Source organism: Pelecanus crispus, chromosome 7 (genome assembly GCF_030463565.1).
Source record: "Pelecanus crispus isolate bPelCri1 chromosome 7, bPelCri1.pri, whole genome shotgun sequence".
Lineage (NCBI taxonomy): Eukaryota > Metazoa > Chordata > Aves > Pelecaniformes > Pelecanidae > Pelecanus > Pelecanus crispus.
Window position 1 is genome coordinate 22730000 of NC_134649.1, and position 15988 is coordinate 22745987.

General features: G+C 54.7%; 2 protein-coding genes across 2 annotated transcripts; one reads left to right on the top strand and one right to left on the bottom strand.

Annotated features, from left to right (window-relative positions):
- Positions 1-1199: 1199 nt before the first annotated feature.
- Positions 1200-4540, bottom strand: LOC104030601 (cytochrome P450 1A5-like). The gene is made up of 6 exons (XM_009482345.2): positions 3683-4540; positions 3101-3227; positions 2450-2539; positions 2238-2361; positions 1754-1840; positions 1200-1506 (listed from the first exon to the last, which is right to left on the bottom strand). The coding sequence occupies exons 1-6, from the start codon at positions 4538-4540 to the stop codon at positions 1200-1202; spliced, it is 1593 nt and encodes a 530-aa protein (XP_009480620.2).
- Positions 4541-11152: 6612 nt separating this feature from the next.
- LOC104031787 (cytochrome P450 1A4-like) lies at positions 11153-15107 on the top strand. Its single transcript, XM_009483893.2, has 6 exons — positions 11153-12004; positions 12219-12345; positions 12602-12691; positions 12780-12903; positions 13507-13593; positions 14801-15107. The coding sequence occupies exons 1-6, from the start codon at positions 11159-11161 to the stop codon at positions 15105-15107; spliced, it is 1581 nt and encodes a 526-aa protein (XP_009482168.2). The 5' UTR covers positions 11153-11158.
- Positions 15108-15988: the final 881 nt, after the last annotated feature.

The window sequence follows — 15988 nt, forward strand, 5'->3', positions numbered from 1 at the left end:
TGGAGAAAGTCCTGTTCTCCTCCTCTGCCCCATTGTGAAAACACCCTTGCTCCAGCCCAGAATACCAGCAGCTTGACTGTCTCAATAGCAAAGGACTGCCTGTTGGTCTTGGTGGACCTTCTCATCCCAGGTGGACTGCGAAACTTGTGCCAGGTGCACAGTGGGAGGGACAGTGATTGCAGTCATGCTAAGACACAAACCCTTCACAGCCATCACTGGCCCAGTATAGAAACACCTGGTGACTACAGTGATGGGAGGGGTAAAGGTGTCCTTCCTTGTGTCCTTCAAGGCCAGCAGGGACTATGGTGAATGAGGTTTAAGGTGGCTGAAGTCCTCCAACACACTGGTCCCTCCAGGGAGGCTTTCCTCCAGCTCAGTTCATTTGAAGGATCCCTCTCATTTTTCTGAAGAAAGTAATCTGAGCAGCAGGAGAACCCCTGGTACAAGGTTATCTGATAGATTCACAAGGAGGTACTAAAGTGCTTTGAGCTCCTCTATGGACAAAGATAAACCTCTCCTGAATGGGATCTTAGAGTGACATGACAAGTCAGTTAGGCAATTAAAAACAGAGTGTAGAAACAAGGGAACAGGCTGTCCTTAGAGGACTTGGAGAAGTATTAGTGTTTTTCCAAGTTTTCCAAGGTTTTTTTCCCTGCAGACACATCTACAGTGAAGGCAAATTTCAAACAGTGGAAATTTGTGCCCTGATTAGTCTGGAAATAGTGATACTGCCTGGACCTCACTAACATTATCCTCATCTCCACCCAAGCTTTGGGCATCACTTCAGCCAAGATCTTAAACATCGATGGAGGCCATGGGAATATGGCACGGGTTGGCTGTCCTTCAGCTATCAAAGAGAGATTCTAAAAGAATACAGCCCAATGGTATTCAGGCCATCTGGTTTTGAGTATGTTCCCTTTCCCTCTAGCAAAAAACAGTTCATACAACCCATAAATGTGCTTTGTGGTACTAAGACTAGATGTGATGGAATTTCCAACATTTGGTGGAATATCCAACACTAGAAATGCTGGAAAATGAAAAAGGCAAGAAATGTTGCAAAGTGAACAAGATAAGACAGGAGTTTCAATGGCTTCAGTTTATTATATCATCCCATAAATTTGTACCAGACCCAGCTTTGCTAAAAGGACACCCAGGTCTTTACCCCCTGGTGATGTCTGGGCAATGGATAAGCCCACTGCTCAGTTGGTGCTCTTCATGGGGAAGCGCTGCTTGACCTGGAAGTGCTCGCATCTGTTGTGCTTCAGGGACAGTCCATAGAGTGGCGTCATGTCCACCTTATTGATACTGCAGACACTGAACTCCAGCTGCTGGAGCAAGGTGGACAGGAAAAGGAAGATCTGCCACCTGGCAATGGGTTCCCCAATGCACTTCCTTTTCCCCAGGCCAAAAAGCAGCACCTTCTCCCCATCCACTTTGTTCACTTCAGTCCCTTCAGAACTGAGGAAACGCTCTGGGTTGAAGTTCAGTGGATCCTTCCAAAGTTTCCTGGAAGGGAAAACATCAGATGCTGAGATGGTGTCTCCTGGTCACAGGTGTAGGAGGACACTGGAAGGTGGTAGCTCAGAAGGATCAGGGGGAGCTGTCAGTAAGAATATCCCTGAATTTAATAGATACCTCACCTGCTCCCTTTTCTCTTAAAGCAACTTGACCTCACATCTACCCAGGAAGATAACTGTGCAGGAAGGGTCCTGCATGTCACTGCAGGAGGCTTTCTGCCTCTGAAGGTACTTACTCGTCATGATTCACTTGCCACTGATTGATAAACACGCAGCGGTCCTTTGGGATGTAGTAGCCATTCAGCACTGTGTCCCTGGTTGTGCTGGAGAGAGAAACGACTATGAAAGTTTGGGAAGTGAAAAGGCTCTTCTGCATCCCCAGGGAACTGTTAGTTTGCTCCTGATGCTGCTGAAGTAAGGATGTGGCCCAAAGAGATGGCTTTATGAGGGACAGTTGCATTGTCCGTGAGCTGGACTGGGTAACCCCTACCTGAGCTGGGTGGAGTATCTTCAGTGAAGCAGAAGGCAAGGATTGCTCTTTGAGAGCTCCCACATTGCCCTGCACAAGAGCTGTGAGCTCCCCGTGTCCATGGTGAAGCCATCATTCTACAAGTCAGTAATAATCTCACTGCCTCTCACCACACCACTGCTGGTGTGGCTGTAACAAGATGCCTGAAGTCCACCTTGTTCTTCCACCTCTTCTGCAACCTCAGCACTTGCCTGTGTGGAATGGTGAATGGCAGGAAGGAGGAATGCCTGAACATCTCCAGGATAAAGGCTTCTGTGTAGGGCAGCGCACCTTGGTCCATCAACCTTGGTCTCCTCTCCTGGCCGATCGTCTGGTCTGCGGGAGGTTGAGAGGAGGGAGTGGGCTGGGGTCAGCCCTCACCAGAGAGGTTTTGGCCCCAGAGGAAGCAGGTTCATGGACTCACCTAGTTCTTCCTGGATCCTCTTCTGGATGTTGGGGTGTGTCACGAGATACATGAGGCTCCAGGACAGGCCAGTTGTCACAGTGTCAAAGCCTGGTCAAAGAGGAAAGCATGTAGATGAGGTCTGTAAAACATGCAGGGCATGTGCCTTGGCTTGCTGCCTAACCATCACATGGGGCAGTCTTGCATGGCTAAGAAGGCAGAGGACATCCTGGGCACACAGTAAGGCTTGGGTTTCTATCCTGTCGCAGAAAACTTTGATAAATATTCTGCTCTCATTCATCCTGATTCACCGTTGGGTTATGTCAGGTTTGTATAACTTCTCTGGAATCAGGGGAGTTTCCACAGAGTAAATCAAAGATGAATCAGTCAACAGACATCTCCTTCAACCAGGAAAAGCCACCCTGTCTTGTGAAGCTTGACTGAGATGTAAACCATGCCTTTTGCTTCTCCCTGAAGCCTCTTTCCAGAGCTAATGTCCCATGCTGGTCTCTAGGGGTGTCCCTGGAAGGTCCAGGAAGACCAGTGACCAGGAGAACGAGTGCTTAGACCCAGACTGGCTGCCTGTGTTTGACAAAGATGGGTCAGACAGAGCTATAACACAAGAGGCCTGAGAAAATCTGCAGTAGCTGAGGGACCAGTGGGAAAAGATACCTGCTCCAAAGAGGTCATTCACAAGGTTGATGATCTTCTCGTTAGGGATCTGCGTGGCAGCATTTGCTTCCACTTTTTTCTCCAGGCATTGCTTAATGAAGGAGTCAGTGATGTCTCGGATGTTGTTCTGAGAGGAAGAGAAGACAAGTCATGGCAGTAGAACCAGCAGAGGAAAGGGTGTTACTGAGCAACAACCTGATGCTGGGGGAGCCCAGGGTCATACGAGCTCTGGAGAACATCATCTTTCAGCCCCCACGGTCCCTACTGCTTTTTTTTTGGCAACCTATGAAATTGAGGAGATGGTTCTCCAGACAACCTGTGACACAGATCAGATGGTTCAACTAACAAACTGGCCCTATCACACAGGGCTGTGGAGGAGAAGGAGGACTGCAGTACTGGACTGCACATGGAGACACTACAGGTGAGTGAGGCTACAGCTGGACTTGCTAAATGCAGCAATACCTGCAAGAACATAGATGTCCATTGATGCTTGGCTGCAAGAAGAAAAACAGCTCTCTAATAGAGAGGGGCAGAGAGTGGGGATGCATCTCTGGTGCAGGTAAGGGTCGTGCAAGCTCTTACCTTGTCATAGGTCTTGTAGTGCTCTTTGACAATCTTCTGCAGGAAATGGACAAATCGCTTGTTGAAATCTTTAAATAAACGCATTGTGCGGCTGGGAAGATACTGGAGCACGGGGATGAAGTCAGCGGGGTTGCCAGAAGCAGCCACGTCACCAAATTCATTGTTGAGGTTCACCAAGCTGAGCAGCTCTTGGTCATTGTGGTCATAACGCTTGCCAAAGCACATGGCACAGATGACATTGGCCACAGAAACCACCAGGTACTGGTAAGGGTCAAAGCTCTTCTCCTCATCCATCAGCTGCAGGAACTTGGTGACCAGGTAGTCAGCCTCCTTGGAGACATGCTCCTCCAGGAGACAGGTGGAGGAGGAGGTGGGGCTGGGGGAAATGGAGAAGGTCTTCAGGGCATTCTGGGCCAGCTTTCTGCGGGCTTTCCACACCTCCCCTGAGTCAGGGCTAAAGGCCAGGCTCTGGCCGTCCGCAACATGGCGGAAGCTATAGAGGTCAGGGCGTCCCATGAAGTCTTCTCCTTGCTTCACCAATGCTTGCCTGATGGTGTCCAACCCACTCAACACCAGGACGGGCCGGGTGCCGATCCTGACCTCCATCACATCCCCATACTTCTGGCTCAGCCTGGTCAGGGCCAGGTGTGTGTCCTTCCTCAGCTCCAGCACGTTGCCGAGGATGGGGTAGCCTCTGGGTCCTGGGGGGCTCTTCAGCCCCTTGGGCACGTGCTGCCGGAGGGACTGGATGAGCAGGAAGACCAGGCAGAAGATGGTAGCTGCGATGAGGACCTCGGTGGCCGAGACAATGCCTTGGCTTCCCACCAGCGACATCACAGCCTTCATTGCTGCTGGCATGTAGGAACAGTAAAGGAGTTAACCAGAAGTGTGGCAAAGAGCCAGGATTAGCAAGAGGTTGAGTCCTGCAGATGTTCCTGAAGGTGAGAAAGGGCACCAAGTGTCCTTAAACAGTTCAGGGTGATGGAGCTGCCAGTGCAGCACTTCAGAGCTTTCAAGAGACAAAAGTTGGAGACCTATAAAGACTTCAAAGACATCCATCACTTAAGGTGGAACTTGGCCCCCTGAAGCCTCTGAGGGCACCCCTTCCCCTGCAGAATACCCCAGCACCCACTGGCACAGCCATGGCTCTTGCCCAGGGGAGACAGTCTGTTTGCAGCAAGGTACAGAAAACTGCAGCTCAAAAAAGTTCAGGGAGGCAGGAGGAGAGGAACATCAACTCCTCAATGAAGCTGGCCCCATGTCCACCAAATCCGTGAGGATTTATAGCCAAGAGGCTGGATCTGCTGGATGGCCACTGGTGCACGTGGGCACGGGGAGCGGGGATGCCATGGGGTTGCCCTGCAGGAATGCATGGCTCACTGGGTGGGCAGGGGAGGGAGGGAAGAGCCTTGTGCATGAATTCCTCCTTCAGACCTTCCCGGTCCTATATCCGTGTTCAAAAACACACACACACACATATGTTGTCTCTTACCTGCAGCTCCTTGCGATAGACAGGGCTGGTTTTGCTGCCTGCGGCTCCCAGCAAAGATAGGCAGATGGTGTCTGGCAGCTGCCTGCCCTGGGGAGAAGAGGGGATCCTCTTCTGCTGCCTGGACCTTCTCCTGCCACCTGGAAGGCCATGGCTTTATATGTGATCCCCTTGCCGCACGGACGAGTGCTTATCTCTGGGAGGTCACAGCACAAAAGCCCTGGGGAATAGCTACCCATTAACAAACTGGGCTGAGCCTGGCTGGAGCCAGCCCAAGAAGCTAGGGAAGATGTTTCCTCAGTTCCAACAGGCTCTGGGGGACAAATGGTGACTTCTCCTCCTACTCAGGGCATGTGCCTGCCCTAGAGCCCAGGACAGGGAGGCAGAAGGGGGTCCCTAAGTCCTGCCCTGGGGAAGATGGAGGACACGCTCTTGGCATCACTGCCCCGTGGGATGTAGGTGCCCGCATTTTCCCCAAAGACCTTTCCTGGGCTGACCAGATTGTTCCCAGCACAAGAGAGGGCTGTCACCTCCATGGCCACTCTGGAGGTGCTGGAGCTGCAGAGTCTGGCTGCTTCTAGCAGTGAGGGGATGTGTTTGCAGCAAGGCATCGATGGCCACAGCCGTCTCCGTCCCTGGGGAATGGTACTGGTGGATGAAAAGCTGGACATGAGCCGGCAATGTGTGCTTGCAGCCCAGAAAGCCAGCCGTATCCTGGGCTGTATCAAAAGAAGCGTGGCCAGCAGGTCGAGGGAGGTGATTCTGCCCCTCTGCTCTGCTCTGGTGAGACCTCACCTGGAGTACTGCGTCCAGCTCTGGGGCCCTCAGCACAAGAAGGACATGGACCTGCTGGAGCGGGTCCAGAAGGAGGCCACCAAAATGATCCGAGGGCTGGAGCACCTCTCCTATGAGACCAGGCTGAGAGAGTTGGGGTTGTTCAGCCTGGAGAAGAGAAGGCTGCGGGAAGACTTTATTGAGTCCTTCCAGTACTTAAAGGGGGCCTACAGGAAGGATGGGGGCAATCTTTTCAGCAAGGCCTCCAGGACAAGGGATAATGGTTTTAAACTAAAGGAGGGTAGATTTAGACTGGATATAAGGAAGAAATTTTTTACAATGAGGGTGGTGAAGCATTGCAACAGGTTGCCCAGAGCGGTAGTGGAGGCTCCATCCCTGGCAACATTCAAGGTCAGGTTGGATGGAGCTCTGAGCAACCTGATGTAGTTAAAGCTGTCCCTGCTCACTGCAGGGGGGTTGGGCTAGATGACCTCTAAAGGTCCCTTCCAACCCAAAGCATTCTATGATTCTATGAATCATCCGGCAGGTCCCTGTACCCCGGGACTTGTGGTGGCAGGACCTTCTGGCCCAGCGGCAGAGCCAGGCTCGGGTTAACGATTGCCCAGGTTCGCGTGAGAAGGCGGCTGGCTCGCTTCCCCCAGCTCCTCCGTGGCAAACAGGCAGCGAGGGAGAGGAGTGGCAGGGCAGAGGGGAGGAGGTGAGCCAGAGAGATAGGAGAGATGAAAGGGGCAGCGCAGGGCAAGGCTGGGGCAGTTCATCCCTCCGAAAACACAGCGTGCCCCCCGGCAGGAGATGCAGGAGCGAGTGGGGCTGCTGCTTGAGCTGGGGCAAGATTCAGGGCTTTGGGAAGTACAGCTGGGATGAGCTGGGAACATTTACCCACCATAAGGAATGAGCCAGAGCTTTGGGGTTTGTCCCTAAGTTTCATTCAATCTTTGAAAACTACAGTGAGAATTTGGCCCAGGTAAAAGCTGAGCTAGTATTTAATAAAGGGTTTCAACATCTGGTCTAATCGGCCTCGTTAATAGCAATGCCACCATTAATTAACACTTGGCAAGAACAGTTATAAAACCCTGGCTGCTAATATTCATTCTGATAATTGCCGGGCCTACCAGCCCCAGCTTCACCAGGTGATGCCTCCCAGCGAGGAAGATGCTTGGGAACACTTTTGGGGAGGCAGGCTGGGATTTCACAGGAGCAGGGCAATGCGGGGCGTGACTCAAAGGCTGGATCCGGTCGTTGTCTCCCATCCCTGTGGATCTACCCGGCTTCACTGCATGGGGGTGAGCAGATTGACACCCCCCAGGCAGTATTTTGGACCTCAGTGGCCTTGCACTGATGGAGAACCCGCACCATCCTCTCCTGATCCTTCATATCCCAAAGCACTGGAGAAGCTGGGGAGGGTTCTGGAGCTGCATCAGGAACTCTAGAGGGGTTCTCCAGGACCCACCTGCCCCTCTTCCACCCTCCCATCCCCTTCCCTGCCCCCCCTCAGCCTTCTCCATGCTCGCTGGCAAGCCCTGCGAGGGCTGGGTGCCTCCTGATGAGAACAGCGTTAAGAGCTGCTGCCTTGCGTGCCAGGCAGCCTCACGCCCCAAACACATCCTCACCCAGCACCGGGCTCCCATCCCAGCCACTGCCCCTCCCCGAATCCTCGGCTCCCCAGAGCTGCTGCAGAGGCAGCGGGAGGGCCGCTGCTGGTCCCCTGCCCTTGGCAGGGCTTGCACACGCGCGCGGATGCACCTTGCTTCCCTCTGCGGGTCTCCGCTCCGGGGAGGATCCCGGCTGCGTGCCTGTGGGTTTGTTAGAGTATATGGTCATGCCAGCATGTGCGTGCAAGGATATATGTGAGCAAGAGGACAACAGTGCCTGCAGGCGTGTGCATGTGTGGCAGAGCATGTGTGTATGTGAACATGTGCAAATATGTACATGTGAGAGCATAAATGTGCTGTGCATTTGTAGGCAAGTGAGCTACTTATGCATATGTAAGAAACATATAGTGTGTTTGTGTGCATTGGACCAGGCGTGTGTTAAAATGTGCATGCATACACTGCAGGAGAGCACGGATGTGTGTCAGCTCTGCATGTGCAACCTGTGTGTGTAGTCTGTATGTGCAGCAATGTGCTCGTATAGGTGTACATATAGATGGGGTGAATGCGTGCACCCCAGCCTCACGCACAACAGGAGGGACCTGGATTTGCCAGGACCTGTGGGTGCGGGTGCCTGCGCATGTTTTAGAAGGTGCCATGGTGTGTGTGAGCGTGCATAGAGACATCTGCGCCTGGGGTTTATGGACACGTCAACATGTCCTGCGTGGTCCATGTGTCCCAAGCAGTCCCCCTCCCGAGCTGCGGGGAGAGGCAGCGCGGGGGGCATTTGCACGGCATGTCCCCTGGGGACAGACAGCCCTGCCCGGGACAGTCGGAGCAGCCAGGGGCACCATCCAATGTCCCCTGGACCCCAAAGGGGACATTTGTGGTGGCATGACTGAGACCCCCCCCTTTGCACTGTAGGAAACCCCCCTCTTCCCCCTTCCCCGTGGTGGGAGAGGGCTGGGATGCCTGGATCCTGTCAAGGGGGATACACCTGGCAGGGGGGGCTGCTGTCCCCTTGCAGGTGATGGCAGCATCCCGTGGCAGATGGGGCCAAGCCGATGGTGTACCCAGTGCTGGGGAGCCCCCCCGCCCCAGCCAGCCAGGGGGGCTGATCTTGAGCTGCTCCGGCGCCGCCTTGACCCCGGGCCAGGCTCCTGGACGTGGGGCCACCGCCCTGGTCCTTTAAAAGTCATTTCCACACCCCCCCCCCCCGCCATCCACCCATAGCGTGACTGCGAGTGACCGGGGCAGCCCTCCCGGGTCTGTCCGGAGCCTGTTCGCACGCGATGTCCCCAATGCCACCTCTGGGACCCCCCGGCGGGGCGGGACCCCCCCGGCTCCTCTCCCATCCTGCCGTGGCCGGGCTGGGGACATGGATGAGGGTGGAGGGGGTGAAATTTGGGGTGCGGGCTGGTGTCCCTTGTCGTCCCTGAAGGGCAGGTCCTGGCCTGTCACCCCACAGGGACCAAGGATGAGGGGGCTGGAGCTGCAAAGTCTGCCTGAGACCCCCCCCTTAGTCCTCCGGGCATCCCCCCCGACGAGCCCCCCATCTCCGGCTGCACCCCCTGCCCCATGCCCACGCCACCTCGCGTCCCGGGCTGCTGTGTCCCCAGGGGACAGGAGGTGACAGAGGGCACGGCCGCTTCTCACGCAAACCTGGACAATCTTTAACCGGGCCGGGGCAGCGAGTGCCGTGACCCCCGGGGCTGGCCCGCCGCCCCCTTCCCCACGAGGACCCGATCCGGGCTGTGGGCCAGCAGAGCGGTCCCGCAGTGGTGGGGGGCGGGCGGATCCCGTGAACGCCCCCGGCTCTTCTCCCTCTGCTTTACCGGGGAGCACGGGCGGAGGGACGGACAAGCCCCCGCGCCTGCCATCGGGACGCGGAGGGGGCAATCGCGGTGGGAAGGGTGGCCCACGCTCATCCCTGCGTGTTCGCGGAGCCCCGTGCGGGAGTGTTTCCCCCCTCCTGCCCGGCCCCGCGCACACCGGGGCTATTTTCCCACGCTCCCGCTGGCCCCGCGGCTCCGGGGACATCCTGGGGCCGCGGGCACCGGCGGGCTGGTGGGGCTGGGTGGGGCCGGGTACCCGCAGCCAGGGCTGCGGGGGGCGGGAGGGGAAGCAGCGGAGCCCGGGCGCTGCCCGGGGCGACCCGGGGGGGGAACCGGGGCGCGGGACCGGCGCCTTTAAGATCCTGCCGGTAGCGTGACTGGACTGACCGGGGCGGCGCGGGTTGCCCAAACATCCCGCCCGCTTCGCACGCGATGTGCCCCCCCCCCGGTCTGTAACCCACGGGCGGCACCGGCACCCCCCGCCCGACCCGTCGGGACCACCCCCCTTCGCCCGCCGTCTTGCCGTATCCCCACCGGGGACACGCAGGGCAGCGGGGCTCCCACACCCCACGCGTGGGGGGACTGCGCGGCCCCTCTCCTGCCACCGCAGGGACGGGGGCGTGGGGGGGTCCGGGTTAGTGATTTAGGAGTTTGGACGCACGTCAGCTATGATTAGGCTTCGGTCACGTGACAGGAGGTTGCCGGCCCAATCAGAGAGAGCGGCGATGCATATAAAGCAGGAGCGAAGGGCGAGCGGGGTACCTGCGGGGAGGATCGGGCCCCCAGCCGCTCCGCTCCGGAGGTGAGTACCGCCGGGGCTGCGCACTGCGAGGCACGGCTCTCTGCCCGGAGGATGGAGAGGGGTGGGGGGCACTTCCACTTCCCCCAGGGGACCCCCGAGGGATGGAAAGCCAGGGGTACCCTGCTGCAGGGTGTCCCCCCTCTCTGGCTCCCCAAATCTCCAGTAGCATCCTTCCCGCAGCTGTTGGAAGGTGATTTCTGGGGGGTCCTGCAGGTAATCCTTGTCCCATAGCCCCTCTTGCCCTGGGGTGGCTGTGATCCACAGCTGTGGGCTGGGACAGGGTCCCAGCCAGGCTGCACCCACTGGGATGCAGGGGTGCCAGCATTCCCCCAGGCTCTTCGCCCTGTGGAACCTGGGTGTCCTGCGGTGGGGTGTAGCACCTTGCCAAAACCAAGGGGAGGTGGGATTTCAGACCCAGACTCTTCCTACACCTGGCTTGGGTTTTTCTTAGGGATTTCTGACAGAGCTGAGAGCATGGTGCCCACAGCCTGCTGGCCCCATGCTACAGCCACAATTAGCTTTCATGGCCATTGATCTTTAGGAAGATTCATGGCAATGCTGTATTTAGTTTGCCTGTGAGCAGTGGCTCAGCATGAGCCACCAGATGACTCAAATCAGGAGGATTCAGCTCTCCTATAGTCAAGTGCTCTGGAAAAGACTTTGCAGTATGAAAGAGAGGTCCTGTAGTTAAGAGAGCATGTTTCCTACCCTGGCATACAGAATAAAGCCATGGAACCTGTTTCTTTCACTCTTGCCTAGCAAAAAGAAATTGCTTTCACTTAAAAGCAGTTTCCTAAAGTGCAGAAAACCAATGCAGCTCTGGATCAGAAGTTAAGCCCAGCTTTCCTGCCAGCAGTCCTGTGCAGTTGCTACTAAGAGCATCTCAAACTACAGGTGCTCTGTGGAACTTCCATCCTTCATAATGTCTCTTTAGTTTATTACTAAGGTTTCTGCGTGCCGGCAGCAATGAAGGCTGAGATGTCGCTGGTGGGAAGCCAAGGCATTGTCTCGGCCACCGAGGTCCTCATCGCAGCTACCATCTTCTGCCTGGTCTTCCTGCTCATCCAGTCCCTCCGGCAGCACGTGCCCAAGGGGCTGAAGAGCCCCCCAGGACCCAGAGGCTACCCCATCCTCGGCAACGTGCTGGAGCTGAGGAAGGACACACACCTGGCCCTGACCAGGCTGAGCCAGAAGTATGGGGATGTGATGGAGGTCAGGATCGGCACCCGGCCCGTCCTGGTGTTGAGTGGGTTGGACACCATCAGGCAAGCATTGGTGAAGCAAGGAGAAGACTTCATGGGACGCCCTGACCTCCATAGCTTCCAATATATTTCCAATGGCCAGAGCCTGGCCTTTAGCCCTGACTCAGGGGAGGTGTGGAAAGCCCGCAGAAAGCTGGCCCAGAATGCCCTGAAGACCTTCTCCATTTCCCCCAGCCCCACCTCCTCCTCCACCTGTCTCCTGGAGGAGCATGTCTCCAAGGAGGCTGACTACCTGGTCACCAAGTTCCTGCAGCTGATGGATGAGGAGAAGAGCTTTGACCTTAACCAGTACCTGGTGGTTTCTGTGGCCAATGTCATCTGTGCCATGTGCTTTGGCAAGCGTTATGACCACAATGACCAAGAGCTGCTCAGCTTGGTGAACCTCAACAATGAATTTGGGGATGTGGCTGCTTCTGGCAACCCCGCTGACTTCATCCCCGTGCTCCAGTATCTTCCCAGCCGCACCATGCAGCTCTTTAAGGACATCAACAGGCGTTTCAGCTTCTTTGTGCAAAAAATTGTCCGGGAGCATTACACCAGCTTTGATAAGGTAAGAGGTTGGATGTGGGTGCCTATAATTGGTTGCCTGCCTGGCAATGGGGGGAAGAAGATACTCCCTTGTCCCCCCCGCCTCTCCCCAGAAAAGCTCCTTGGAGCTTTGAAACCTGCAGTTAATCACCCCAGGAGCCAGCAATGGCTGGGGGATGGATGTTTTCCCAGCCCTGGGTGTCCATGATGTCCCTGACCCACCAGCTCTTCTCCAGGAGCACATCCGGGACATCACAGACTCGCTGATTGAACACTGCCAGGAGAAGAGCACAGGGGAGGACGCCCGTGTCCCGCTCTCCAATGAGAAGATCATCAGCATCGTCAACGACCTCTTTGGGGCAGGCAAGAACATTTCTGAGGGTAAAGCCTCTCTGCTGGGAGGCTGGGTGAGGGAAGGGGGGTTGTCAGGGTGAGACCCTGGCTGTGCTTGGGTGTTTGGAGCTGCTGCTGGGTGCTTTCCTGAGTGGTGACCAGAGCAGATGTCTTTTTCAGTGACAGGAATTGTCATGTGGCAAACATTTAGAGTGATGGGGTCTGTAAATACCTGTTCACTTGTAACTAAATTTGGTAACTAAATGCCTTTTTCATGTCCATCCAGGCTTTGACACTGTGGCAACTGCCTTATCCTGGAGCCTCATGTATGTTGCCTTGTACCCCGACATCCAGAAGAAGATCCAGGAAGAACTAGGTAAGTCCATGAACCTGCTTCCTCTGGGGCCAAAACCTCTCTGGCAAGGGCTGACCCCAGCCCACTCCCTCCTCTCAACCTCCCACAGACCAGACTGTTGGCGGGGAGAGGAGACCGAGGCTGTCGGACCGAGGCATGCTGCCCTACACAGAAGCCTTTATCCTGGAGATGTTCAGGCACTCCTCCTTCCTGCCCTTCACCATCCCGCACAGGTACAGGCTGGAGCAGCTGGCATGTTATTTGGGGTTTTCTTGGAATGATTTTTCTGGGAGGTGCCATTTAGGCAGATAATTGCCTGGGAATTGATCCCTGCTATGGGGAAATATTCTGGTGCACAGCTTGAATTACTCATGTTAAAGCTCCCTGTGGGTTTCGTACTGCCGATAGTGCAGCTGCCACATTGTGCTGGTGCCTGTGGCTGCATCTGCTGCCCTCAGGGCTGGCAGCTGCCCGGCTTGCTGCCCTCTTGGGGTCAAATCCTTTGCTCTGAGGGCAGTTTCGCTCCAGAGCCTTTGATAGTGGAGGGATGGTGGGTGATGGCTAACACCCCTGGGTTTATATTTCCCCCTGCCTTGGGAGAAACCACATCACAACTCATCCAGGTTCCTGAAACTGGAATCTTTCTGCTTGAGGAAAAGTGTTAACTAAGACTATTTAGTCTCCCAAATACAAATTGGGGTATTTCCTAGCCAGTCCTAAGAGTACTAATAGGATATTGAAAATGAAACACCCCTAGCAGCTGCCAAGCTTTGTTTTGCCACGAAGTTGCAGGTCCCCTCTGAACTTCTCTTCCCCTCCATCCATATTCCTTTCAGTACGACAAAAGCGACAGTGTTGAACGGCTATTACATCCCCAAGGATACCTGCGTGTTTATCAACCAGTGGCAAGTGAATCACGATGAGTGAGTATACCAAATCCCCTGTGCTTATCGAGGCTGTGATGGGTTTGTTTGGCATTAAGATCACTCTGAGCCTTTAGAGCAACACGCCAAAAGCCAAATGGGTCATGAAGGCAGGAAAAGGCAGATCAGATCAAAAATTGGGTGGCCAGCCTCAGGTCTTCTGGGCATGGAGCTGCTCTGGTTGGTCACTGGTTCAGCAACTCCTCAACAGTGGGGCTTACCCAATTTATGTGCAGTAATGTGGTGATGTCCTCAATGCACCGGACTTTCCATGTACGTGCGAGGGTTGGCAGCTTGGGCTGCTGAATAATCAGGAATCGGTACATCCTCCTGCCAAGCAGCCCTTGTGATCCGGGTTGACGGCTCTGGATGTGCTCAACGGGAACCGCCTGGTTCCCTCTTTCAGGGAGAAAAATGTCCTGATGTGACTCTCGTTAAACTCAATAGGCTTATGTTGTTATTGCTGATAATCAGCTTTGGTGAATGAAAGGGGATCTGGAAACTAAAGCCCCATCTTGCCGCTCCACTGCTCTCCAGTAGAGACCCTCCTGGGTGGGAGTAAGTTGACTAAAAATTGACACAGAAAGTGGTTCCCAGATCAGGTATTTTGAATCAGAAGCTCAAGACCTTTGTACTCAAATAGCCCAATGGTACAGAAATATTACAATATTTCCTCTGCTCCTGCATACACTGGTGAGCATTGCAATGGGAACACTGTCCTTAGGGCCAGAGAGGATTCCCCATACCCAAGCAGAAATTCTCAGCTAAGGCACTGGAAAACCCCACCTGGTACCTCCCAGCAGCCAGGATGGGACAGGTTGGGAAGTTTTCCTAGGAGGATTCAAGGTGGGAAAAACCCTCAGGTCTCCATCCTTACTTTTTAAGAGGTGCTGACTGATTTCTGTGCACAGATTTTCTCCTTTCAGCTGACACTGCAGGACCTCTAGATATCGCATGCTGAATTAAAGCCATCCCCAGTATCTGCACAGGCAAACACAGTCTGAGATTGAATAGAGGTTTCAATAGATGGAGCTGATGGGGTCTGACATGCAGTTGGCATTTTAGTTTGGGGATAGAGGTTGCCGAAGTTTTTGGATGGTGAAATGAGAAAGTATTGCAATACTTCTCTCTGAGATGTTTTTTGACTGTTTTCACCATCATGGAGGGTGAAAACAGCTTCCTCAGGTGTGTCTCCTTTCTGCTCCAGGAAGCTTTGGAAGGACCCCTCAACCTTCAACCCTGAGAGGTTCCTCAATGCCACAGGGACTGAAATAAGCAGGACAGAGAGCGACAAAGTGATGGCTTTTGGTTTGGGGAAGAGGCGATGCATTGGGGAGTCCATTGGCCGGTGGGAGGTCTTCCTCTTCTTGGCCACGATGCTGCAGCAGCTGGAGTTCAGCCTCCGCCCTGGGGAGGAAGTGGACATCACTCCTCAGTATGGACTGACAATGAAATACAAGAAATGCGAGTGCTTCCAGATTAAGAAGCGTTTCCCCATGAAGAGCTCTCCATAAGCTGTGGGAGGAAGCATCGCTTTGCAGAAGCAAGCCAGCCCTTGGAGTCAGACACTCAGCCTGCTTTTGCTAATCTTCTCTAGAAGCCAACACAGTCTGTCACTGTGTTGCTTCACTGGAGGCTTGTTCATCTCATGTAAATGTGAGTGGGGAGGGATAAAGCCATCTTTGTTGGGCTCCTTGCAGCCCCTCTAGCCAGCTCCATTGCCCTTGCCTGCAGAAAAGCTCACCAGAGGTCCAGCCCGCTCATCCCTCTTGGGAAGGTCTAGGGTGACCGCAGCTCTGCGGTGGGAGGAGGATACTTTGGGCTAGGAGAAGCAGCGTGGGATGTTGTAGGGGTGTCCTCACCTTGCCCGGTGCTGCAGACAGAGCCAGAGCTGCTGTGGGCAACTCCCTTCATCACCAAATAGGAATAAACCTGCAGGTTCCTCCCCAAGAAACCTGGCCAGCCTTTTCGCACTGGGTGAAAGTCTTTCAAGCTCATTTGACAGAGCTGTTTGCAAAGCCTTCAGCTCCTTGTGCTGATGGGAACAGGCTCTCCCTGCTGCTCCAGCCGCCTGCTGAAGGGCTCTCGAGGTGATGCAGAGGCCAGACCCACCCCTGTGCCAGCACCCATCTTGAGTGGACCTGTTCTGGGTGCATCCTTGCACAGCTAAATTCCCTGAATGTAAAGTCATTACACGAATCCCCGAGTGTTTCTACCAATCCTTGGTGACAGCCTACTAGAAAAATAAAATATCCACAAGCAGTGCTGTTCACAAATTGAGATATTAGCTAAACTCCTAACAAGAAGCCTCCTGGAAAATATCAAAGGACTGAGAATAAGGGACAAGAAGCAGTAAGAGGCACAGTAGAACACTTCTGGCTTTCAGACTATGTGT